The sequence below is a fragment of the Triticum aestivum genome, chromosome 4A, assembly GCF_018294505.1.
Source record: "Triticum aestivum cultivar Chinese Spring chromosome 4A, IWGSC CS RefSeq v2.1, whole genome shotgun sequence".
NCBI lineage: Eukaryota > Viridiplantae > Streptophyta > Magnoliopsida > Poales > Poaceae > Triticum > Triticum aestivum.
Window position 1 is genome coordinate 601,024,249 of NC_057803.1, and position 28,000 is coordinate 601,052,248.

Here is a 28,000-nt window from a genome sequence, read left to right on the forward strand (position 1 = left end):
GGAGAGACCGTCCATCCTTGTGGCTGAGAGAAGGGGCCGCGGCGGGCAGGCCTCTGCGTGATGTGGGTGGTGGCTCTAGACGACGACAGTATGGGCCTGGCCCCAATATTGCATTATCCTAGCTTGGTGGCGGAGTTCACGGTCAGATCCGCCAGACAAAAACATAACTGTGGCTGGTGATGGCGCGCGTATAAAGAAGGGACATGTATTTGTTTTTCAGTTTAGTAGCGCACACCTGTTGCGAGGATACTGAGATACACATGATGTGTCTTTTAAGGAACCATGAAAGTTATTATTTTAGTTTAGTACCACATGTTGAAAGGATGGAGGGGTATTTGTGTTGCTGCACTGGGTTACTTGTGTTACATAAATTTAATGCTTAAGATAGATCTGATTTCTCAAAAAAAAAGATAAATCTGAGTTGCACAATTATATAGATTGGATGCCTAAAATAATTGTAATGACGTGGATTCATGTGGTGGCTTCAAGAAGGTCTAGAATTAATAAAGTAATACATAATAGATAATGATAATTAATATATAGATATAAAATTGATAATATATAGACAGATAGATAGATATAGGAATGCAAGCGGATGGTCGCGGGCATGCGATATAGATATAGGTATAGCCATAGATAGAGATAGATATAGATGTATAGATAGAGATAGATAGATAGATCGGTAGATTTGGTATTCTGGGTCTAGTTATTTTTAATAAACTTGATTAAATTTTCCATACCTTGAATTAAAATAAAACTTCTAAAATATGAACTATATACTAGCTATTTAATAAGATAATACTTACATGCCCTATAAAAGCAAACATGCAACCATGCAATTCGCAATCAGTTCTGCAATTAGAGCACGCACAGCTAGCATGCAAATGGAGGTCATATACCTCGGCGTAGCTCTTGTGTCCATGTCAATTGTGCTTTTTGTTGCTAGGTGCAGCCGCAAGGCGAACGAGCCGCCCGGGCCGTGGCAGCTGCCTCTGATTGGCAGCCTGCACCACCTCGCCCTCTCCAGGCAGCTTCCCCACCACGCGATTTGTGAACTAGCGCGGCGCCATGGGCCGGTGATGCTCCTCCGGCTCGGCGAGGTGCCCACGCTTGTGGTGTCGTCCAGGGAGGGTGCCCGCGAGCTGATGAAGACCCACGACCTGGCGTTCGCCACGCGGCCCCTGAACGCCACCATGCGCGTGCTCACCGACGGCGGCCGGGACATTGTGTTCGCGCCATACGGCGAGTACTGGCGCCAGCTCAGGAAGATCGCCGTCTCTGAGCTGCTTTCGGCATCACGCGTCCTGTCTTTCCGCGCTGTCCGCAAGGAGGAGGTCGCCTCCATGCTCCGCGATGTCGCCCAAGCTGCGGCGGCTGGGCGCCTTGTGGAGCTGCGCGCGCGCGTCTCGGCGCTCGTCACCGACATCACGGCCCGCACCGTCATGGGTGACCGCCGGTTCAAGGAGCGTGCGGTGTTCCTTACCGCCCTCGAACGCTCTGCGAAGCTCTCAGCGGGGTTCAACCCACCAGACCTGTGGCCGCCGTCCAGACTTGTTGGCTGTCTCAGCGGGGCCGTGCGCCGCGCCAAGGAGTGCTCCAATACCGGGAATGGCGTCTTCAACGCCATCATCCGTGGGAGGACCATGGGAGGCCAGAAGGAGCACAACTTGCTCGATGGTCTTCTAAGCATGCAGAAAGAGGGCATGATCGACCTGGACGCCGTTAAATACGTCGTCTTGGTAAGTACTATGACATACTATTCTGCTTAATTCAGATACTCGCGTCCATAAATTTCATAGATTTAAATAGCGCGCTATCTTGGCGCTATAGCGTTTCCAGCAGCATCACCCTAAGCAGCCACAAATTAACATGCTAACATTACTTCTGCCCTATTTCCCATAGTCCGTTGTTTAAAACTTCGATAAATTTACAAGAAAAGTCCAACTTTAGTCCATCAAGAAAGGTGCAACCTAATTTGACATTTTCACCTTATTTCACTTTTAGAAAATCTCGGTTGATTGAAACTTAGCAAAACCCGTTTTTCAGACAATGGAAAAGCTCTCCTTTTCATGGTCCCTCAAAACTCTCGTGGCAATACTTTTTTTGAGTGACTCTTGACATTGTTTGCATGAGCGACAGGAAGTATTCAGCGTTGGTAATGACACAACAGCGACGACACTGGAGTGGGCGATCACAGAGCTGGTCAGGAACCCTGAAGTGATGCGGAAGGCGACAGCCGAGGTCAGGCCCGTGGCGCCGTGGCAGAGCATGCCCTCGGCAAGCTCCCCTACATGCACCTCGTTATCCGGGAGACACTGCGGCTGCACACGCCCGTGCCGCTGCTGCTCCCGCGGCAATGTCAAGAGCCATGCCAGGTGCTCGGTTACGACGTGCCGCAGGGCACGCAGGTGCTGGTGAATGTCTGGGCACTGGCCCATGACGAGCGCTACTGGCCCGACGCGCCTGGCGAGTTCCGGCCCGAGCGATTCGAGGGCGAGGCGGCTGTGGTGGACTTCAGGGGCAACGACTTCTCCTTCCTGCCGTTTGGCGCCGGCCGGAGGATGTGCCCGGGGATAGGGTTTGGCCTCGCCAACATCGAGCTCGCCCTCGCAAGCCTGCTATTCCACTTTGACTGGGAGCGTCCACCACCGGGTGAGATTGACATGGCCGAGGAGTTTGGTCTAACGGTGCGGCGGAAGGCCGACCTCCTGCTGCGCCCTGTCCTTCGGGTGCCCGTTCCCATAGCCTTGTCAGAAGGCAACCATGATCGTTAGTGCGCGTGTGTGCACAAATTGGTGTGGCACGAGCGTGTGCGTGTGTGTGAAATTTCTCAAATTGGTGTTGCACGAGCCCGCTACTTGTGTTGGCCATGTTTGTAGACTTGGTCAAACTCGGAGTTGTTACTTTTTGCAAGCCATGGGGGCATACTTGGGGTAATGTAGTCAACTCTCAGCTGATATATATTATTGGTTGTACTTCCTTTGCCCCATAATATAAGACGTTTTTTGACACTACACTAGTGTAAAAAAGTGTCTTACATTGTGAGACGGAGGGAGTACATTAATTTCAATCACTCCATCCCAAAATGTGAGTAGTATTTAGGTTGCTTTTAAGCCAACTTGTAAGTCAAAAATATCAACATCTCTAAGATAAAAAAGTACTACTTCTCTCTCAGTTTACAGGGCGTGCGCGTGCCACTAGGTCGTTAATTTGACCAACTTAATACAAGTCATATATTACAAAAAAATATACCAATATAAATTTCAGATGCTCTATTTTTAAACCGTATAACTTTTGTGTTATATAGTTTATATTAAGGTGATAAAATTGGCAACCTAGGTATACCACTAGTAGAAAACAAGGCTTTGGTCCAGGCCGGGTCAGCCCATTAGTCCCGGTTCAGTCCAGAACCGGGACCAATGTGGGCATTGATCCCGGTTCGTGAGCCCAAGGGGCCGGCCGGGCCACGTGGGCCATTGGTCCCGGTTCATCTGGACCTTTTGGTCCCGGTTGGTGGGATGAACCGGGACCAATGGGCCTCACTCCTGGCCCACCACCATTGGTTCCGGTTGGTGGCTTGAACCGGGACCAAAGGCTCCCCTTTAGTCCCGGCTCATGTCACCAACCGGAACCAATGAGGTGCCTATATATACCCCTCGCTCATGAGCAGAGAACCCCAGTGCTCTGTTTTTCTCTGGCCGAGGGGGAGAGGGCTTGGTGGTGCTCTAGCTCACCTCCTATGCACACAAGGTGTTCGATGGAATGCTTGAGCCACACTACTTAAGCTTTCTCCTCTCCAAGCTCGACCTCCAAGCTCCATTTTCCATAATATTTGTCTAGGTTTAGCGGTCCATCACACCCGTCCCGTCTTCACCGCCGTCGATCACCCGCGCCGAGCTCATCGCCGGCACCACCGTGGTGAGCCTCTTGTTCTTATCTTCTTTCTGAAAGGAAAAATATTCTTACTTGTATGTTTACATAGATACTTGTATTATTTTCTTACTTTTATTATTGCATCTTATATAGTGCGATGGTTTTGGTATCCGCCCCCGTCGGCTCTCGTCCTGTCTATGATTCGGATGTGGTAAATATATTATCTTTATAACTATTGGTTCATTTATTGTTTATGAAAATTATGCCGACCAACGTGACATAGATTTTATTTATTTAGGATGTATGCGAATCGGAAATGCCAACCGACCCTATTGTCGAGAGGTTAAATTTAGTTGAAGAAGAAAACAATTTGTTGAAGGAAAAAATAAAAAAATTTAGGAGGAGAAGATGATATTGGAGTTGCATGTTGCGGATGTCGTCGATGATCACAAGATCAAGATGGATGCAATGCGCTTGAAGATTAGAAAGATTAGAAAATATGCCATTCATACCGAGGCTTGGTATCATTATGCCGTTGGATCAATTGTTACCTTGGTTGCGATTATGATCGCATTTGTTTTCGCATTAAAATGTTTTACATAGTTTCAATGTATGGTTTAATTAATTAGATGCTCTGGAGAGCTATATGTTGTTAGATGAGAACTATGTATGCACTTTGGTTTTAATGTGATGATGAACTTCTATTAATTTGGACACTTAATTATATATAATGCACGCAGATGAACCGGCAATGGATGTACGGTGACAGACACACCCGCGAGTACATTAAGGGCGTGCATGAGTTTCTCGATGCGGCTGAGGCAAACAAGCAGAATGGTTTTATGTGTTGTCCATGCACTCAATGTGGGAATACGAGGTCTTACTCTAACCGGAAAATCCTTCACTCCCACCTGCTTTACAAGGGTTTCATGCCACACTATAATGTTTGGACGAGGCACGGAGAAATAGGGGTTATGATGGAAGACGGCGAAGAAGAAGAGTACGATGACAACTATGTGCCCCCTGAATACGGTGATGCTGCAACGGGGGGAGCTGGTGAAGATCAAGAGGAACCAGACGATGTGTCCAATGATGCTGCAACGGGTGAAGCTGCTGAAGATCGAGAGGAACCAGACGATGTGCCCGATGATGATGATCTCCGCCGGGTCATTGTCGATGCAAGGACGCAATGCGAAAGTCAAAAGGAGAAGCTGAAGTTCAATCACATGTTAGAGGATCACAAAAAAGGGTTATACCCCAATTGCGAAAATGGCAACACAAAGCTCGGTACTGTACTGGAATTGCTGCAGTGGAAGACAGAGAATGCTGTGCCGGACAAAGGATTTGAGAAGCTACTGAAAATATTAAAGAAGAAGCTTCCAAAGGATAATGAATTGCCCAACAGTACATACGCAACAAAGAAGGTCGTATGCCATCTAGGATTGGAGGTGGAGAAGATACATGCATGCCCTAATGACTGCATCCTCTACCGTGGTGCATACAAGGATCTTAACGCATGCCTGGTATGCGGCGCATTGCGGTATAAGATCAGATGAGATGACCCTGGTGATGTTGACGGCGAGCCCCTCAGGAAGAGGGTTCCTGCGAAGGTTATGTGGTATGTTCCTATAATACCATGGTTGAAACGTCTGTTCAGAAACGAAGAGCATGCCAAGTTGATGCGATGGCACAGTGAGAACCGAAAGAAAGATGGGAAGTTGAGAGCACCCGCTGACGGGTCGCAGTGGAGAAAAATTAAGAGAAAGTACTGAGATGAGTTTGCAAAGGACCCAAGGAATGTATGGTTTGCTTTAAGCGCGGATGGCATTAATTCTTTCGGGGAGCAGAGCAGCAACCACAACACCTGGCCTGTGACTCTATGTATGTATAACCTTCCTCCTTGGATGTGCATGAAGCGGAAGTTCATTATGATGTCAGTTCTCATCCAAGGCCCTAAGCAACCTGACAACGAAATTGATGTGTACCTAAGGCCATTAGTTGAAGAACTTTTACAGCTGTGGAATGGAAACGGTGTACGTACGTGGGATGAGCACAGACAGGAGGAATTTAACCTTAAGGCGTTACTGTTCGTGACGATTGGCCCGCTCTCAGTAACCTTTCAGGACAGACAAACAAAGGATACCACTCATGCACGCACTGTTTAGATGACACTGAAAATATATACCTGGACAAATGCAGGAAGGATGTGTACCTGGGCCATCGTCGATTTCTTCCGACCAACCATCAATGTCGAAAGAAAGGCAAGCATTTCAAAGGCGAGGCAGATCACCGGAAGAAGCCTGCCATGCGCACCGGTGATCACGTGCTTGCTATGGTCAATGATTTACACTACGTAATCTTTGGAAAGGGTCCCGGTGGACTAGCTGTTCCGAATGACGCTGAGGGACACGCACCCATGTGGAAGAAGAAATCTATACTTTGGGACCTACCCTACTGGAAAGACCTAGAGGTCTGCTCCTCAATCGACGTGATGCACGTGACGAAGAACCTTTGCGTGAACCTGCTAGGCTTCTTGGGCATGTATGGGAAGACAAAAGATACACCTGAGGCACGGGAGGACCTGCAACATTTGCACGAAAAAGACGGCATGCCTCCGAAGTAGTATAAAGGTCCTGCCCGCTACGCTCTTACGAAAGAAGATAAAGAAATATTCTTTGAATGCCTGCTCAGTATGAAGGTCACGACTGGCTTCTCGTCGAATATAAAGGGAATAATAAATATGCCAGAGAAAAAGTTTTAGAACCTAAAGTCTCATGACTGCCACGTGATTATGACGCAACTGCTTCCGGTTGCATTGAGGGGGCTTCTACCGGAAAACGTCCGATTAGCCATTGTGAAGCTATGTGCATTCCTCAATGCAATCTCTCAGAAGGTGATCGATCCAGAAATCGTACCAAGGCTAAGGAGTGATGTGGCGCAATGTCTTGTTAGTTTCGAGCTGGTATTCCCACCATCCTTCTTCAATATCATGACGCAATATGTTCCCCTTTGAGAGGTTCATGGGAGTCCTAAAGAAATATGTCCATAACCGCGCTAGGCCAGAAGGAAGCATCTCCATGGGCCATCAAACAGAGGATGTTACCGGGTTTTGTGTTGACTTCATTCCTGGCCTTAAGAAGATAGGTCTCCCTAAATCGCGGTATGAGGGGAGACTGACTGGAAAAGGCACTCTTGGAAGAGACTCAATAATATGCAGGGACGGATATTCTTGGTCTCAAGCAAACTACACAGTTATATAGAACTCTACCTTGGTGACCCCGTATGTCGATGAACACAAGAACAGTCTGCGCTCCAAACACCTGGAGTAGTGCGACGACTGGATTGCATGTGAACACATCAGGACTTTCAGCAGTTGGTTGGAAACACGTCTCAGGTGACAACACTGTTTGTCATGAGTTGTACCTGTTGTCCAGGGGACCATCTTTGACTGTATTGACTTACAAAGGATACAAGATAAATGGGAATACATTTTACACGATCGCCCAAGATCAAAAGAGCACCAACCAAAATAGCGGTGTCCACTTTGATGCAGCAACCGAGAGCGGAAATGACACATATTATGGTTACATAGTGGACATATGGGAACTTGACTACGTACCTGATTTTAAAGTCCCTTTGTTTAAGTGCAAATGGGTCAATCTGTTAGGCGGCGGGGTACAGGTAGACCCACAGTACGGAATGACAACAGTGGATCTGAAAAATCTTGGGTACACTGACGAACCGTTCGTCCTAGCCAATGATGTGGCACAGGTTATCTATGTGAAGGACATGTCTACCAAACCGAGAAAAATAAAAGATAAGGAAGCGAATACATCATACAATGAGCCAAAGCACCACATAGTTCTTTCAGGAAAAAGGGACATCCTGGGAGTGGACGGCAAGACAGACATGTCTGAAGATTATGAAAAGTTTCATGAAATTCCTCCCTTCAATGTCAAGGCTGACCCAAGCATCCTGATAAACAATGAAGATTATCCATGGTTACGACGCAATAAGCAAATGACACAAGCGAAGAAAAAGTGAAGACTTTCTCCTGCAACTATTATGATGATACCATGCCAACTTTATAACACACGAACATGCTACCATTGTCCGTTTTGTACATGCACATGCTATGTGGGTGAAATTATGATACCATCCCAACTTTCAACTTTTTCAGAGTTCATTTGAAATGCTTTCATGTCTTATGGTTCGGCCCTCATAATACCATGACCATTAGTCCCTGGCCCATGCCAACTTTCAACTTTCAACTTTCTAAAACTAATGGCACAAACAGAAAATTTATAATTTTGCTCCTCGCCCCTGGCCCATGACCATTAGTCCCGGTTTGTGCCACAAACCGGGACTAAAGGGTTGGTCCTCGTTGCGGGCAGAGTTTAGTCCCACCTCGCCAACCGAAGGGGGCTCACACCGGTTTATAAGCCCTTCCCTCTCTGCCTTGTTGAGCTCCTCTCGAAGTGAAAATAGATGCCCTAATAGAGAAAAGTTTAACCTAAATTCATAGTGAATTTCTCCGAAATTCATAGAATTTACTAGGAATTTAGGTTGAATTTTCTCTATAAGCGCATCTATTCTTATTTTTTTAGTAAGTTAATCACAAACTTCTGATTCAAACAATTTTCAAAGAATTCAAATTTTAACTATTCAAATTTGAAAACTAATGGCACTAACAGAAAGTTTATAATTTTTCTAAAACTAATGGCACTAACAGAAAGTTTATAATTTTGCTAACCTAAAAGCAAAAGAATTAAAAATTAAAGCAAAAAACAAAAGAAAATAAATAATGCAAAAAACAAATCAAAACAACAGGAAAAAACTATTTTTATAGTAAAGTTAATCACAAAATAAAATAAATAAAGCAACAAAGAAAACAAAAAAACTAAAAAAGTATTTTCAAATTTGAAAACTAATGGCACTAACAGAAAGTTTATAATTTTTCTAAAACTAATGGCACTAACAGAAAGTTTATAATTTTGCTAACCTAAAAGCAAACAGAATTAAAAATTAAAGCAAAAAACAAAAGAAAATCAATAATGCAAAAAACAAATCAAAAAAACAGGAAAAAACTATTTTTATAGTAAAGTTAATCACAAAATAAAATAAATAAAGCAACAAAGAAAACAAAAAAACTAAATAAGTGTTTTCAAATTTGAAAACTAATGGCATTAACAAAAAGTTTACAATTTTTCTAAAACTAAAAGCATAAAGAATTAAAAAATAAAGAAAAAACAAAAGAAAATAAATAAAGCAAGAAAAAAACAAAAAAATGCCACCTACTGAGCCACCACGACCTGAATACGACTAGAAACCCTACCATGGGCCAAGATTCAGGCCCGCAGCAGGCCCAGTAGGCCCACAGGCATTGCAGTGATAGATTAGGCCCGAAAGCCTACAGTTGAGAGGAGCTCGGGAGGGTGGGCGCAGCAGCGCTTATAAACCACTCCCGAGCCCTCTCAACTAGCGAGGTGGGACTAAACTTTTAGGCGCGGGGCAGCACAAGGCCATTGGTCCCGGTTGGTGGCACCAATCGGGACTAAAGGGGGCATTGGTCACGGTTCGTGGCATCAACCGTGACCAATGCCCCCCTTTAGTCCCCGTTGGTGCCACCAACCGGGACCAAAGGCCGCCGCTTCCCGCCCTTTGGGCTGCTGAAAAGAGGCCTTTGGTCCCGGTTGCTAGCACCAACCAGGACTAAAGGGAGAATTAGTCCCGGTTTATGCCACCAACCGGGACTAAAGCTTGGACTATATAACAAACACTTGTGAAAATTTTCAGTTTGCATCGCCAGTTCCCCCCTCCCCCGCCGACGACGCCGTCAGGCTGCTCCACCTTGCCATCTACGCCGCCGCCGCCAACGTTGTCGCCTCCACGAGCCCGCGCCGTCCTCATCGCCGGCATCCCCGAGCCCGCCGTCCTTGTCGTCCCCGTCGCTGCATGCCTCCCCGAGCCCACCCCTCCTCGTCCCTGTCGCCAGCCGCGCGCCGTCCCCGTCACCGCCTGCCGCCCCGAGCCCGCCGTCCTCGTCGCCGGACTCCTGCCATCGCCGCACCCCTCGAAATGAGCCCCCCCTTTCCCATGGTCCCGATCGAGTGCAGCCGTTGCTCTCTGCCCCTGCTCCATCGTCACCGTCGGCCCCGACGCATTGAAGAGTAGAAGGAGAGGAGAAGGAGAGGAGAGGAGAAGGAGTGGAGCAGCAGCAAACTTCTCTGAAATTTTTGATTTTTTTACAGATATGAACAATGCATATAGAGGGTGTTTGATCAAATGCTAGATGGCTTTGGGCATTTTTAGGATTTATGATATTTTTTGTGGTGAGGTACTGATGCAAGACAAAGGTGATGGAAAATTTCAGAATTTTTTGATTGGTTTAGAATAGGTTTTCAGCAAGGAATTTGAATCTGGTTCAAATTTCATTTGAATGAAATTTAAAAAAATTAAACTATGGATCAGAAGGTTTTTGGTGAAATGGAGTGTGGGTACTGTCATGAAGTTGGAGTAATTTTTGTGGTTGTAAAAGAGTTAGGAAAATTTAGAATGTGCTAAATGTGTCAAAAATGTTTTTTTGTTCATACAAAGTTTTTTGTTCATAGAAAGTTTTTTGTTCATAGCCAGAAAGTTTTTATATATGACTATGGATATATGAGCAATGATGATCCATGGATGTATGCATTGATATATATGAGAAAAGATGTTTCATAGAATATTTACCAAGTATATATGTATTTTTGTTCATAGCATTTTTTCCATTTATATATGTATGTGGCTATAGATGGATAGATATATGAGAGGTTTCCTAGTGTCAAAGTATTGAAGAAATCCATGGCTTCATCATTAGCCGGAAGTAACCAGGGCATGACGAAGTCCTCCAAAGTTATTTTGGAATGGTGTCCCAGATAGGATAATTTGCCTTTTTGTATGAATTTCAGCAAAGGCCTTCCAAATAACGATATTTGGAAGGTTCTTGCTGAACTTTGTACCAAAAAGCAAATTATCTTATCTGGGACTCCGTTCCAAAATAACTTTGGAGAGCTTCGTACCATCATGCACCTGTTACTTTCGCCTAATGATGAAGACATGGTTTTGTTGAATCCTTTGACACTAGGCAACCTCCCGACCCCTCGGCGATCCTCTCGAACCTGAGAGGAAGAAGAGGATCGCCGAGGGGTCGAGGGTTCCAGGGTCGTCGAGGGTTCGAGGGGTCGAGGATCGCCGAGGGGTCGAGAGAGGTTTCCTAGTGTCAAAGTATTGAAGAAATCCATGGCTTCATCATTAGCCGGAAGTAACCAGGGCATGACGAAGTCCTCCAAAGTTATTTTGGAATGGTGTCCCGGATAGGATAATTTGCCTTTTTGTATGAATTTCAGCAAAGGCCTTCCAAATAACGATATTTGGAAGGTTCTTGCTGAACTTTGTACCAAAAAGCGAATTATCCTATCTAGGACTCCGTTCCAAAATAACTTTGGAGAGCTTCATACCATCATGCACCTGTTACTTTCGCCTAATGATGAAGACATGATTTTGTTGAATCCTTTGACACTAGGCAACCTCCCGACCCCTCGGCGATCTTCTTGAACATGAGAGGAAGAAGAGGATAAAAAAAGAAGAGGAAGAAGAAAAAAAAGAGGAGAAGAAAGAATAGAGGAGTTCTTCTCCTCTATTCTTTCTTCTCATCTTTTTTTTCTTCTTCTTCCTCTTTTTTTATCGGGAACGAGGGTCATCGAGGGACATAGATGTAGTGTCGTCGTTGTCGATATACCCCCTCCCTATAGCTTCAACACGTGGGGGGGTCGATATTACCCCGTCCTTGAAGCGTTCTCGAGGCCACCCCAAACCCTTGAAGCGTTGTCGAGGCTACCCCAAACCCTAGAGAAGGAGCGTCGAGGCCACTAATTAATATATATGATTCCTTACTATGATTAGGTAGCTAGTTCTACGTTTGCCACTAATATATCCATCGGTCATGTTTGAATAATAATTGCCATGTTATAAAATTTTGTAGAACCTATGGACACTGTCCGAGACGAAGCAAAAGAAGCGTTGTTGAGGGATATAATCGCAGAAGGAAGTGATGCCGTCTCGTTGTTTCTCAACGACACCGATGGTCTGGAAGGAGAGGGTGAAGAAGCTGGCTACGGTGACCTAATGCCGGTGCAAGAAGAAGAACATGAGGACGACTTCGGTGACCCAATGCCGGTGCAAGAAGGAGACTGTGATGACGGCTCCGGTGACCGAACCGAGTCCGGCCAGGTATATATATTAGTTAAGCCTGTGCTGTCTAGCTAATTGATGCATTCATTGTTTTGGTATGTACACATATTAATTAAGTCTTTGTTCTTTTTTCTAGCCCTCCGGATCGAGCACAACTTCGATAAAGAGACGAGGCCCGAAGAAAAAGTTGAGCTCGGATGAAAGGTTTGAGATCATAGCAATCGCGCCCAACGGCCAACCGATTGAACCCATCCGAACAAAGAACGCATTTGTTGCTAAGTGTGGGGTTCTGGTTAGGGACAAGATTCCGATCAGCATCCAGCAATGGTTTAAGCCGGCTACAGAAGACCCTGAGGTGTCTTATGTCAATGATATGCAGAAAAATGATCTTTGGACTGAGCTGAAGTCAAATTTCACCCTACCGCCAGAGGATAATCCATAGAAGCCAGTTAAAGAGCAATTAATCAAGTCTTTTGCTCTTAAGAGGATGGCAGAACTATTAAGGAGGTGGAAGAAAGAGCTGAATAAGTTTGTCAAAAATAATGAGACACCAGAATTCAAGGACAGATATGAGAGGATCAGAGATCACTGGCCCGCATTTGTGGCCCACAAGACATCAGAAAAGAGTAAGAAGATGTCGGGGACAAACAAGCAAAATGCTGCGAAGAAGAAGCATCACCATCGCACGGGGTTATGTGGCTACCTCATAGCCCGGCCTAAGTGGGCCAAGACTGAGAATGATCTGGTTGATAAAGGGATCGAACCAGAGACAATTTAACTGGCCAGACCATTGCTGGACTTGGTTCTTCGGGGCTGGCGCACCTTGGACCCTGTAACAGGGAAGTGCATTTGGACGAACGATCAAATGGACATACCAGTCAGGAAGCTTAAGCAGTATATCGAAGCAGCGCAGCAAGTGACGTTCTCTCCAGACAGAGAGAACGACGAGCTCACAATGGCCCTCAGGAATCCTGAGCACCCTGGACGGACACGAGGCACGCCAGGCTCCATTCCATGAAAGGTTGGGTTTCCGGACGCAGGCGGTTACAAATCCCATGAGAGGAGGAAAAAAGTGCAGCAAACCCAAATGCAGGCGCTGCAAGCAAGGGTAGAAGCGATAAAGGAACGAGAAGCAAATCGCAGCAAATGTACTACCGAAGCTTCCCCCGAAGCTACCCTGCCATCTCAGCGGAGAAGCAGTGTGGCTTCCACCGAGCTACTTCAGCCGGAGCATGCCTGGACGGCTCCTGCCAGCTATCCCGTGGATGCTATCACGGAGTCTCAAAATTGCCACCTTATGACACAATGGATGAATTTGAAGGTCAAGGCGGCTGTTGGCTCTGTTTATCCTACTGAACCCGGCGCAACTTTTCACTGTCGGCCGATTCCAGAAGGATATGCTAGGGTGATGGTGGATGAAATAAAGGAGGGATTTGAGGACCTCCAGCTTGACCACCCTACCGGTGAAGGGGAGACTAGGCTGGGGTCTGCTCTGAAGACTCCATGCCTATCGCGGAAGGAGCTCATCAACCTTCCGAACTAGATGCCTCCGCCTCCTCCTCCTCCTCCAACAAGTCAGGGCACTCCGCCTCCTCCACCGCCTCCTCCTCCGGCGAGTCAGGGCACTCCGCCTCCTCCTCCGGCGAGTGACGATCAGGGCACTCGACCGGCTCCTTCTCCAGCGCGTGGCGGCACTCTGCCTCCTTCTCCGCCTGCGCCGATGCGCCCGAGCAGCCAGCCTCCTCCTTCTCCGCCTCGTCAGCAAGGGCGGAAGAGACCTGCTGCCGCTCCGGCTGCTCCGACGCGTCGTAGTCCTTCTCCTCCGCCTCGTAAGCAAGTAAAGAAGACAACCGCTCCGTCTACTCGGTCGGCGCCTAGCAGTACAACCAGAGGCGGGAGGACATATAGATTCGGTCCTTCTCTGAAGACTCCAGAGAAGCTACCATACGAGAGGACCCCGGAGGAGAATGCCGAGATCGCACAAACCGAAGTGGATGACTGGTTTCAAGGGTTGAAAGCAAAGATACATCCACTTCCGGAGGAGAAGGTAGATCCGGTGAAAGCGAAGCGCACTCTGGCTGCCCTGACAAAACCACCGAAGTCTCCGCCGAAAGGAAACTATGAGCACATTATTGGAAAGGAATTTGCCGAAGCGGAGCGGTCGGGAAGTACTGTCAGTGATCAAAGGCTGAAAGAACGACGAGCTGGGAAACAAATTGCCCAGCTCGGCGAACAAGCGAAGCAATCGTGCCCCCCGCTCAAGGTGCCTAGCCACAACGTCGCTAATGATCCGAGGATGGTGCCCGGTTATAGCAATCTTGCAGATTACCTGCCCGATGATGTACATTATGAACCCATGGACGTGCAGATACAAAGATACGAGTACGGGAAGCCTCTCGTCAAAGATGAAAGATCTCTATCAACGATGATGCGAAGATTGCATGATTGGTACTTGAAAATCTGCAGAGACTCTGGGGGGAGGAGTACTTTGTATGTGAAAGTTAAAAAGGAGCATGACCTCGTTGGAATTGAACTGTTGCCTGTTCTATTTGAGGAGTTCTATCAGTTTTTCAATCAATTGGCCCTCGATAAAACAACAGTCGCCTGCTACTGTCTGTAAGTAGTACTACTTTTGTCATTAAGTCTCTTTATATAGCTCAGCTCTTTCATTGCATGTATTTATAATCATCCTCACTATATTATGTAGATTGAAGATCGCCGAATTGAAGAAAAGACAAGTCGGTGATATTGGGTTCAATAACACATATCTCATAGATGCAACTCAGGTTAAATTTCATGCCGCAGCTACCGAGGCCAACTTGCTACGATCGTTCGTAATAAATGAAAACAAAGATATAATACTCTTTCCTTACAACTTCAAGTGAGTGTTACTGTCTTGTGCGTATTCGGTTTCCCTTATATATTAGTCAAGGTTATAGTAATGTAATTGATGAGTTATGCATGCGTGTGCAGTTTCCACTATATTCTCCTAGAGATTAAGCTTGAGCAACTACTCAAGACGAAAAGATCCCCAGGACTATGCAGACATGACTCAAATACTCGAGAAGTAAGTTAAATCGATCATTATCCACCATATCAGCAACTTTGTTCATTTCCTGATATATCAAGTAATTGTTTTCTTTGTCCGGCAGGGTTTGGAGAAAATTCACCAGAAAAGCTCTGGGACTGCCGAAGGAGCCGCAATTTAGACACCCGAAAGTAAGTACTATAGTAGCATGTTCCGCGCATCTACTAGTCATTCAAGCGCTAGTTTCATCAATACCATTTGGCATTCTTGCTTATCAGTTTGATTGACCTCTATTTCTTGTAAAGTGGTTGTGGCAGGAATAAGGGAATGATTTCTGTGGATACTACGTCTGCGAGTCCATCCGCCACACGACCTGTGAGCGGGGCTACACTGACGAACAATATGAAGTATGTAAATAACAACATTCACAATTTTATTTTATTACCATCATTTGTGTTGAGTTTCATTCATTCATATATATATGTATTGACCCCCTTCTTTAAATTAGATGTTTCGGAAGCGGGATGAACTCCTAGCACCAGCTCGCATGCGAGCAATTCAAGAGGAATTGGCGGCATTCTTTCTTGACCACGTGATCCCTGAAGACAGAGAATTCTATGTGGACCCTGAGTCCATATGACTATATTTGTAAGAGATAATTATTGTATATATGTAGCCGGTAGTGTCGGATAGATATACGAGAACTTGTTGTTCGACCAATCTCTCAGAGAAGGAGAGGTGGTCGATATCACTTCTCTCTGTATGCATATATGTTCATGACGATCTTCTGTTTCCTTCGTTTGCTTACTAGCTAGCTAGCGTGTCTAGTCCTCTCTATACGTATGTATAGTATGTAGCGTCGACCAAGCACGGACATAAGAGAGGACACTTCTCTCTATTAATTATAGCTAGCTAACACAATATATGAAACACCTAAATTAACCCCCCAAAACCTTCAAACCCCCCCCTTTCAAAAAAAACAAAAACCCCAGCCACAAAAATGCTGACGCGTGGATGCCTATTGGTCCCGGTTGGTGCCACCAACCGGGACCAAAGGGTCTCCTACCTGGGCTCCGCGCACAGGCCACGTGCAGGCCCATCTGTCCCGGTTCTGGATTGAACCGGGACTAAAGGGACAGGGCATTAGTACTGACCCTTTAGTCCCGGTTCCAGAACCGGGACAAAAGGCCCTTACGAACCGGGACAATAGACCCTTTTTCTACCAGTATACACATAGGACTTAAAAACTGAAACTGAGGTAGTATCAAACTCTGGGGCAGGTCAGGATGGCGAGTGGCACTCGTAGGCAGCCTCTAGCCCTCTTTTTGGTAGGTTTCCAGCCTCTAGCCTTCTGATGCTTCTTCACAATTTGCATCTCGGGTTCACATAGTATGGCATAGTAAGGCATGACAACGATAATAAGTTAATAACATGTTGGCCTTATGATTTGCTCCATAAGTAAAAAATATGATTGGGTTATTTCTCAACAAATGGGAACATTTAACCTTTGGTAAAGCACGTTCACTCAATGGACAACAACGACCAAGAGGAGCTAGAACAAATAGATCAATAAACCAAGGCACCGACATACTGCAAAGGAGTATTGTGGCGGCGATCAGAAGAAACCTCGAGCAATGGCGCCTCGCTGGAGCTAGAGACATAGAGACCCCTTTTGGGGACATGATTGGGAGATAGCAAGCTACAAGCCTGTCACCAGTGTGTTGTAATTTTCTTCCCTTCACCCGATCACTTGATCAACCCTATTTGTCGCTCTCTTCTGCTAAATCAATGAAGCCAGTATCACGCTGGATCTTTCAAGAAAAAAAGACATACTGCAAAGGACCTTGAGATCACCCATACGAACCAAGAAAAAGAAGAGAAATTTCACAGTGCATCATACTACCGCTTGGGGTGGGTAGTATAAATCTAATCCAATGGTTGATGTGCAGGGCAGTTTAGTCTATTCATATTAAGATGGAATTTCTTATCAATCATGGTCTTGCTCCCGACGAGGGCACCAATCATGTCCATCTACTCTCACTGGATCATCGGCTGGTCGGCTGCTTCATAATCTCCCACCAGTCGCTTGCCCCCTCCCCCCCCCCCCCCCCCCCCCCCCCCCAGTACATGTGCGGACGGAGCGGCACCCATGTCCCTCGCCGGCAGCTGCTCTCCTCCTCACCATGACGATGAACTAGTTTAGGTATTTAGCGCCTAGTTGCAGCTAGCCTAGCCACCCACATGAGAGCTAGCTCATGCTTCCATGGCCGGTATTTACTTCAGTTTTTGAGACACAGAGGCCGACCCAATCATGCCATCTTTTCCTCCAGGAGCAGGGGACACAAGTTTCAGGAGCAGCCAGCTGGGTGGATCAGCGATGCGTGTACTAGAGCGCCCATATTTGTCCAGGCTCCTCGTCGGCATTTGGTTGTGGCGTCGTGAGGCATTGCGGGCCAGCGCGGGAGGCTTGACGAGCACCACAGGCAGATTTGTCTTGTTGACGGCTGCCCTCTTGCCGGCGAGTTCCGCCCCTCTGCTCCTCGAATCAATACTCACCGACGGAACGCTCGGCGGTAAGGATTCTGTCGATCTTTCCTAAAGGGACTGTTTATTTGACATTTAACTGTTTTTCAATTCGAAAACAATCAAATACCCTCACCAATCAACAGCTGGCACCTGTAAATAGCAGAAATATCAACAGATGACAAAAAGAACGCCTGAACGGGCTGGGCTAAACAATTGACACGGTTCGTCTTGGAGAACAAACCACTCCAGAAAATCAGGGGCCAACACCCGCCTGATCTCCAGGACCACACATCACATGCCCACAATGGAACGCACGCAAAGGGCAAACTCCTCTTCACCTCTTGCATGAACAAATCACAAAGAAATTGCTTCATCTACAAACAGAGAGATCAACATAAGCTATAATTCTGGGGAAAAAACATACAGGATACCAACAAGGAATAAACATGGGAAAGACAATAAAAATTTCAGAAAACATACGATGTAGGAACCTAGTAATTTCCAGTGTAAATCCCCATGTAACTATACTTGTAAAACACAAAATACCTAAAATTTCCAGTGTAAAATAAACTGTAACTACTGGAAATTACAGTACCAGTAAATCCTAGAAAATTACAGTGCGAATCCTAGAAATTTACAGTGCAAAAACCAGTGAAAATGGAGACAAAAGATGCAATTACGCTGTAAATACCCAGTAAATTCCAGAGCAAATTAAACTGTAGGTGCCTAGTCTGTAAATCCTAGCAAATGACAGTGTAAATCATAGAGAATTACAGTGCAGAAACCGGTGTAAACAAGACAAAAGATTACTGTCAACCCACTAAATTCTAGTGTAAATTAAATCCTGTCACCTAGTAAAAATTCCACTATAAATCCTAGGAAATTACAGTGAAATTACACTGCAATTACAGTGTAAATTAAACCCACTAAATTCTAGTGTAAATTAAATCCTGTCACCTAGTAAAAATTCCACTGTAAATCCTAGGAAATTACAGTGAAATTACACTGCAATTACAGTGTAAATTAAACCCAGTAAATCCTAGAAAATTACAGTGTAAATAAAAAGTTACAGTGCAAAAACTGGTGTAAGCATGGAGACAAAAGACAATTACACTGTAAATACCCAGTAAATTCCAGTGTAAACTAAGGGTACCTAGTAAGAATTCCATTGTAAATCCTAGAAAATTACAGTGAAAACTGGTGTGGTTTACTTTAATTTATAGGGGATTTCCACTGTAAATCCTAGAAAATTACAGTGTAATTACAATGCAATTACAGTGCAAATTAAACCCACTAAATCCTAAAATATTACAGTGTAAATCATAGAAAGTTACAGTGCAAAAAAAGGTGTAAACATGGAGACAAAAGACAGCTACACTGTAAACACCCAAATAATTACACTGTAACTCAACAAAACTAAAGTAATTACACTGTAAGTACCTAGCAATTTCCAAATGTAAAAACTCAAGAAAACTAAAGTAATTACACTGTAAGTACCTAGTAATTACACCGTAAGCGCAAAATACAACCTACAGAATACATTCAAGCTTGATTGTGATTATGCTAACACTAACATTCTGCTTACATCTATTTCTATAAGCTTTGCTGCCGATGATTATGCTAGCACCGACATTCTACTTTTCAAAATGTGTCACGAGAGGAGCATGATGAGGACAATAACTGACTACGATCTCCTGAGATTGACACAGGAAGAACTCATATTAAATGTGAGATACAGTACCTAAAACTTTGCAAAGATGATTAAAATACATTAAAAGGTAAAAGGCTAACAAAATTATGATGCAAGAATCATTTTCTTTCACTGCACTCCTTCATTCCGACATTATATACAAGGTATAAAATCAAAAATCTCAATTAACCGCTGCAAAAAATACCTAAATGTCTTAAACTTAAACTTGTGATGAACCTTGCAGGTACATTCGGGAGATGGATCTACGAGCATTTGGGAAACTATGGAGAAAAACTACAGGAGCAAAGTAGAGGACTGTTTCATCACAACAAGAGATAACAAATGTAAGGAAAACAACAACTGAATAACTATTACAAACAAATGGCGAAGGAAACGCACTAACAATCATTAAACCTACCTTGCAGACATCGGAGCTAGACTTGCATCATGAAGAGGCAGCGAAGCGAAGATGGTGGAGGAGAATCTAATCCCTGGGACACAAACCTGTTCTACAACATGAATCTGCAACAGGTACAGACAACAATTTTCAGCTGAGAAACATAAAAGGAGAAACATTTTAGAAAAAAACTAAAAGAAATCGCTATCCCAGTATAGCAGCAGCTAAAATGAACTGAAGCACATGCCATAGCAATGAAGAAGGAGAAAGAAAAGAACCAGAAGACTCAAATTGGGGATTTGCCGCTCGACTTGAGGAGATGGATTGTCAACAACAGTTTCAAAGTTCCTCCCAGCAATGAAAGAGTGAATAGAAAATAGACTTAGTGCCTGCAAAAGTACAAAGAAACAACATGCGCAAGAACAAATAAATAAGATCATACAAGAAAGAATACATAAATCAGAGAATAGAAACAAAAAAATAACTTCAAGAAGGAACTAATCAAAAGAGAACTTATACAGAGAACGAACCTCACTTGTAGGAACAGATTTGACATTCAGAGATGAGTGTGATAAGAAATCTAGAACATCAATTATAAGGGACTGTGACCATTCAATAAATAGCTTGTGCTTGTCTTTGTCCCTAGCTTGAAAAAGGTCTATAACTACCTGGGCAGCCTGAAAAAAAATCAGTAAAACAACAAAAATAATCAACCGAGCAATAAAAGGCAAGAGCACAAAACAAGCACCAAAGGATTTCTGCACATTCATTTCAAAAAGCAAGTCACTGCAAGGGGGAACATCACCATCTTTGCTTGCTGAAGATTTCTCAATAGATTGCTACAACAAGAAGCAATCCAAACAAATCACACGAGAAAACATTACAGGTAAATTACAGTGAAAAATTGGGACAACTTACACTGCAATATTGAGATAAATTACACTGTAAATCCTTACAGTGAAATGCTGAAACAAATTACAGTGCAATACTGAGATAAATTACATAGTAAATCCTTACACTGCAAAGCTGAGACAAACTACACTGAAATTACATTCAAAAAGATACTGTCAAGCCAAACCAATCAACTAACAAATTACAGACGAAATACCAAGTAAATTACACTGAAAGGCTAAGACAAAATACACTGAAATTAAACTCAAAATCATACCTCTAGAAGTACATAAACATGTACCAGGGGGAACTAAACAGCTACATCTAACAACAAAAAATCAGCAGTCGAAATCAGGGACTACAAAGAGCTTCACATGAGCAAGTAGCATCAGGACATGAGCAGGTAGCATCACTGAAAGAGCTAGGAATCTACAGAATTCTCGCGTACAGGCACATGAGCAAAACATAAGCAGGAGAAATCCCGCAGGCTACTGGTACATCTATAGAAACCCCCATGCTACATCTACAGAATCCTACATGCTACATCTACACAAACAAGGGGAAACCCCACTGCATCTACAAACTACAACAGTAGCCCACCAGAGACAACCACAACAACCACAAAACCTAGAAATCACACCTACCAGCGACTACATCAGAAGGCGAGAGGGTGACATGAACTGACCTAGATTTGGAACAAACACAAGCAGAACATCATACTCGACAGAGCGACAGAGAGGAATAACCAACCGCGACACCGGGGAGCGAATAGAAAGGGGACAGAAATGAAGCTCGAGCGTTGGAAGTTCACGAAATCGCCATGGACGGGGAGAATCGCCTCCTCTGCTCCGCTGCTCGAGCTCCGCCTCAGCCTTATCGAAACAGAGAGGAGAAAAAAAAAGGAAAACACACGCTCTCCCAAATTCAAACAACACAAAAATCAGACCAGGCCGGGGCAGCCGTAACGGGCACAGAGAAAACCGCACCCACACAAAAAACCAGACCCGGTAACAAGCCTGGCGAAAAACAAAAGCCAGCGCGAATCTCCACGCAAGAACGAATGGACAACGATTTGAATGTCAACAAATTGAAAAACACTCAGCTGTAAAATAGCAAAACCGTTCCTAAATCATCGCGCTGGATTCTCGTCTTGATGAAAGCCATAAGAAGTACTACTACTTTGCAACTCTTCCGATTGTGCCCTTTTTGCAGAGAATACTACACATCTAAGTCAGTAGCATGGATTAATATTAACCCTTAGATCAGCAAAAATGAATGGTCAATATTTATCTGATGTACCGTAAAAGGTCTCACCAAGAAACCAGGGAGTAAATTTCAGTTCTCCAAGTGCCACTGGACCCTAAAATGATGCTGGATTTGCCTAATGCAAATTTTTACTTTTTGAAAGACCTAGCAGTCAGCACCACTCTTCCATTGAGATTGGTTAATATACTTATAAGTATAAAAACAACTAGGAGAATAAAGCTCCTAGGAGAGAGAGAGAGAGAGAGAGAGAGAGAGAGAGAGAGAGAGAGAGAGAGAGAGAGAGAGAGAGAGAGAGAGAGAGAGAGAGAGAGAGAGAGAGAGAGAGAGCGCTAAGTAGAACCAGGCCCCAAAGATTTTTTAGGGTAATCAAAGCTCCATAAAATGTTCTGCAGGCTTTGGGCTGTGTGGCCCAAAGCTGAAGCTTTGTGAAGAGATACAAATTTCATAAAAACTAATAGTTCAGATACATATCTATCTCAAAACAACAAATTTTATTTCTTATTAAAATATGAATTTAAATAATCATATTATAAATAATTTCCATCAAAATTATATACCCCCTCTGTCCATAAATATTAGAGGCCATTGGCTTTCAGCGTCATCTTTGAACACTGTAAACGCCATAAATTTCAATTCCTCGGTCTAGATATCATGAAAATTTTGGAGAATATTCATTACTGCAAGCATGTTGGGAAAGGAGAATTTGCAAGATCATGGAGGCCAAATTTCAGCACCTTCAGCGACCTGGTAGGAAGGCCTTAATGCTACGCTAGAAGATCTATGCATGATGGAACGTTTAGAAAAAAATTAACTAACAAGATAGTAGAAGATGCCGCTGAAGGTGCTGAAATTTAGATAACTTAACTAGCTGACATAATGGGAAGACGTCTTAGTTCTTGGAAGTGGATTACCTTATCGGTTTCACAAGACAGTAGAGGAATCTATTGTGTACTCACACGATTCATCTCTGTAAGAATAATAAAGAAATTGCTATGTGGCAAACTTAATGAAGTGGGTAGGTTGCATGTTTACATAAATAAGACTAGCAAAAAGTCCCGTGTGTTGCAACGGAAGAAAAAGAAATCATCAATGCGCCGCCAGGTGGGCTTTCTCTGTTGGGCCAAAACAGGTGGCAAGTAACGAAACCAAATAGGGTACGTGAAGTTAATTGAAGCGGGACCAAACGAAGCGGGACGAAACCAAGAATATCATCCTCCCTTTAATAGTAGGTATAGATAGTGATGATGAATTTTTTTAAGTATATAGGACATGTTCTCTCTGGCATAGAGGTGACAGCGGCGGAGGCTAAAAGGCATTTTTTGGAAAAGGAGGATAACCCCCGGCCTCTGCATCCGGGAGATGCATGCGGCCATTTTATTGATTATTTCCAAAGACCTTACAAAGTAGAACAACAATATGCCTGAATCCGCCATCTTGGCAACATCTGCCGCTACTCCTATCCAAATGATGAAGGGGTGCAAGCTGGGCCACATACCTAGACCTCTCACCTAAGCCTAACATCTAAAGCCGGAGGCCCCGACCAAGCCATCTGCCGGGTCCGGGCTCAAACCGGTCCGACACATTCACATGTGTCGTCGCCGCCATCTTCCACTGGTTCATCTTCAGAAGCGGCGACGACCGTGCCTTTCCAATTGAGCCAGATCACGCGCACCGACCGCCGCAGAAGCCGTCGCCGGCCGCCAACGACCACCGGATCCCGCCGCCTGCGCGGCCGGGATACCGATCTTCAGAAGCGGTGCAGACCGTGCCTTTCCAATGGAGCCGCCGCTCCAGATCCAAGGTTCCCCACGCAGATGCTGGGCAACCGAGGCCCCGCCGCCACCATCCTTGGCGCCCCGGCCTTGCCTGGCGGTTGCCTCAGGCGGCAGCGAGGAAGGAAAGAGGGGGGGAGGGTGAGGAGGAGGGGCGGCTAGGGTTGGGAGGGAAGGCTAAAAGACATATTAGCGTATAGCGATTTGGGAATGCCGACGCAAACTGTTTTGACCATCTGTAATGCAATACTGCTCCCTCAGTTTCATATTAGTTCTCGCTGATTTACTACAACTTTATAGTAAGTCGCTACTAAATCAGCGACAACTAATATAAAACGAAGGGAGTACGTTTACAATACAAGCACATATATCCTATCCACTACCTTTTCACTAGTATAGCAATAATATAAAGCAAACTCCCTCCGTTCCATATTAGTTGTCGCTGATTTAATACAACTTTATACTCTAGGTCGCAACTAAATCAGTGACAACTAATATAAAACGGAGGGAGTACGTTCGTAACACAAGCTCATATACCCTAGCTACTACCTTTTCACTAGTATAGCAGTAGTATAAGGCAAACTCTTCTGGTTGCTCCTTATTTACGCATCTTGATGATGTTCCCATGCGACAACGCCAGCTGCAAATTAAGTACGATGACGATCATATCAAACTGGCGTGGCTATAGCCTCAAGGGGCGTAGCCATGGACAAGTTCACCCCAAGCCTTTCACCCATGTCCAGCCCCTTCTTCTCCACATGTACGGGAAGCCTCCACTCAAAGCGATGCAGCAAGGACGCGAGCATGAGATGAACCATGCGAGCGGCCAGCATCCACCCCGGACACATCCTCCTCCCGGACCCAAAGGGCAGGAGCTCGAAGTCTCGGCCCTTGAAGTCCACCTCCTTCTCCAGGAACCTCTCCGGCATGAACTTTTCCGGTTCGGACCATACCTTGCCGTCATGTCCAATGGCCCACACGTTCACCAGAATGCGCGCGCCCTGGGGAACCGTGTATCCCCGGACCTGTGTCGTCCTCTCCGCCACGTGCGGCAGCAGGAACGGCGCCGGAGGATGTAGACGGAACGTCTCCTTCACGATGGCTTGGAGGTACTTGAGCTGTCCGATGTCGGACTCCTCAACGTGCTCTTTAGAGCCTATCACTTGGTCGAGCTCTTCGCGGGCTCTCGACATGCATGATGGATTCAGTAGCAGCTCTGCCATCGCCCATTCTACGGTGGCTGAACTTGTATCCGTCCCGGCGCTGAACAAGTCCTGATCACATGCATGTACCGTACGTACGTGAGCTATATATTTGTCGCTACATTTCGGTATGGATGCACGTTTGCAATTTAGAAAAAGAGACTCGGTAATACTTGGAAGATATATACCGAAATCAATGAGAGGAGCGTCTGGCGCTCGAAGCCCCGGTCATCGTCGGTGTTGCGATACTCAAGCAGCACGTCCAGGAAGTTTTTCTTGGGCGCCTCACCTGCGGCGGCCGCGTGGTCCCGAATCTGACGCTCGATCCGCTCGGCGATCATGGCATGCAGCCGCGTGAACAAGCCCTCGATGCGTCTCCTCAGGCCCTGCAGGTCTAGCCACGCCACTTCAGGGATGAAGTCCGATAGGTTTGGCAATCCGACGGTCATGTTTAGCTCTGCGAGCATGTCCTTGAAGTCCGAAGGCTTGACATGGCGGTCGTCGAGGACGGCTAGCTCGGTTGAGAAGATGGTGGAGGAGAGCAGGTTAAGTGCAGTTGTAAAGCCGAGGCGGCCGACGCGAACGGGTGTGCCCTCTCGTGCCAGCTGCGTCACGTGGGAGACGAGTTGCTGCACCTTCTCCTGGCGCAGAGACTGGTGCATGTCGAGACGGTGCGGCGCGAAGAGCTCACCTGAGCACACCTTGCGTAGGGCACGCCACCGGGGGCTGCTGGCCGGAAGCCAGCCCATGGAGTGTGTGTTGTGCGCAAACACGTGGGTGCCGTCTGGGATGGAGCGCCCCGAGAAAGCTGCGTCATGGCGCTGGAGGATGTCACGGGCGGCATCTGGGGAGGAGGCGACGATGGTGGTTACCGTGCCTAGGCGGATCGCCATGATCGGGCCGTGGCGCTCTGCGAGGCGCGCGAGGGTGCGGTGTGGTAGTGCGCCCAGGGAGAGGAGGTTGCCGACGAGTGGCAGCGGGCAAGGACCCGGGGGCAGCTTGCGACGACGGCCGGCCAAGAGGCCTAAGAGGTATAGAGAGGAGATGATGAGGATGAAAACTGTTGTGCAAAACAAGAGGAGCTCCATGCTTGGTGATCACTTGGTGAGCCGAGTTCCCTCCTGAATGTAGCACTTTATATAGGAGGCAGACTACGTGTAATCTCTACTCCTAATGTCTGAGTTGGTAGGATTGCGTCCACGGTTTATTTTCGTCTGGTTTATTTTCGTCTCACATCCCACCACCATATCTCATCAAGTTGTTTTTTTTACCTTCACAATAAAAACTTTCCTAACCTTTCCAAAGTTTTCTAACTAGACACATTATAAACGGGAAGGAATTGATAGCACGTTACCAATCAATAAAATTTAGTTTTATGACAATCAATTCTAAATTTTAATCTCTACTCCTAATGGACGAATTGATTGAATAGTCCCACCATTTTCAACCGGTTTATTTTCAACCGGTTATTGTTCGTCTGATTTATTTGTCCCACCTCCCATCTGGATTGATAGCCTTTATGGTAATCAATCACAATTAATCCACGTATGGAAAGGCTATAAACTCAGAAATCTCATCAATCCAGCCTTTATGGTAATCAATCACAATTAATCCATGTATGGAAAGGTTATAAACTCAGAAATCTCATCACCGTTTTTTTCGTCATCCTACCACCTCTGCTCAGTATAACCGGTACAGGGAGGAGAAAAGAGAAAAAAAAAGCCCAGCTCGCACGACCTTCCTCCTCGATCCCATCTCGACCTCCGTCCCGCCGCCACCTCCTGCCCCGCCCCGCCCAGCCTCACCGCGCGCCGCCCGCCGCCGACGCTCCGCCCACCGCAGCCGCGCCCGCACCCATCTCCCATCGATGCGCCACCATCTCCTGTATCCATGCTCCGCCGTCTGAATCCCGCCGTCGAGTCTGTCCTGCTCGCCGTGGCCAATGATCGCATCGACCGGGACCGCATCCCTCCCCAAACGGCGGCGATGACGGAAGGCGCCGCCCAGCTCCTGACTGACGGAGTCGCCGGGTTACCGCTCCTCGGGGCCAGCCCCTCCCCCGTGTCGGGTCGCGCATCGGCTTGGAGGCCCCTCGGGGCTGCCGCCGATGCGGGAGTCCTGCACGGCCGTGGGGACTGGGGACCAAGCGGCGGGGCCCGTGTCGCGCTCCTGTTGAGGGCTTGCTGGGGTTGGCCGGGATCTGAGCCGCCGTCGATGGATTTCTTGCAGGTTGGCTACATGTTGCTTCGGATTTGGTACTATCCCCATCTCCCTCTCTCCCTGGACAGCCGTGGACAGGCGGACGTGCTCCTACTCCTCACAAGGCACCCACATTCTTTATTAGCAAGCCAATCCAAAACTTCAGCATGCATTTTTTTTTGAAAGGACAATTAAGTATCTTTGTTAGTAACATCTTTGTCAGAAATTAGAAAAACGCCAGTGCATTAGTTGAGCTAATCAGCTAGCTTCATCTCTTGGATTATGAATTGATAGTATGGCACATGTTGTATCGTTATAAGCAATTTTTGTTAGGAGGTAAGATTTTAGTGTCGTACTCGACCACGACAAGCAGCAGCTCGCGAAGCCTTTGCAATTCATGTATTTACAACATTTACAGTTCATCCAGTTGAATCCTTATATTGTAATTCTATTCCCTACCCTTTCTTACTCGTAGGAAATTCAAGTGTGGTACACATGTGAGTATATTCTCCTTCCCTCTGTTGTATGCATGTGGTCATTTGTTATCCCGATTAAGAATCAAGATCCACTACATTCTTGAATATTGAAGACTATTTTAGTTGCTCCAGATTAAATTTGATAAATACAATTTCCTTGTTGGTTCCATCTGAGTTGTATTATTGATTTGGGCAGTTTTCAGTAATCTTAAGCCGTCTTCAGATTTTAGCTTCCTCAATCAGTCTGAATTATTTAACCTCAGTATGAGGTACATGTGTTCCAAAGATTAATCCTGAGAAATTTGTAGTTGACCAGTTGGGTCTATTTAATTTGTTCAGTAGAGTGCAACGGCAGTCACCATTGTTCAGATCTATTCTAAAGCAGCATTATTATCACTGCAATATCTTTGTTACTTCAACCAAATAGTTCAGCCGTGTCTTATTGATTTGG

General features: G+C 45.7%; 1 protein-coding gene and 1 pseudogene across 1 annotated transcript; one reads left to right on the forward strand and one right to left on the reverse strand.

The window, feature by feature from the left end:
* Positions 1-884: 884 nt before the first annotated feature.
* Positions 885-2,774, forward strand: LOC123084007 (dolabradiene monooxygenase-like; annotated as a pseudogene).
* Positions 2,775-23,965: 21,191 nt separating this feature from the next.
* LOC123087411 (geraniol 8-hydroxylase) lies at positions 23,966-25,996 on the reverse strand. Its single transcript, XM_044509415.1, has 2 exons — positions 25,063-25,996; positions 23,966-24,946 (listed from the first exon to the last, which is right to left on the reverse strand). The coding sequence occupies exons 1-2, from the start codon at positions 25,960-25,962 to the stop codon at positions 24,341-24,343; spliced, it is 1,506 nt and encodes a 501-aa protein (XP_044365350.1). The 5' UTR covers positions 25,963-25,996; the 3' UTR covers positions 23,966-24,340.
* Between the last annotated feature and the right edge of the window lie 2,004 nt (positions 25,997-28,000).

Coding starts and splice junctions, on each gene's coding strand:
- LOC123087411 (XM_044509415.1), bottom strand. CDS start 25,962: ATGGAGCTCCTCTTGTTTTGCACAACAGTTTTCATCCTCATCATCTCC. Junction 24,947..25,062: donor CGCTCCTCTCATTGATTTCG/GTATATATCTTC, acceptor GCATGTGATCAG/GACTTGTTCAGCGCCGGGAC.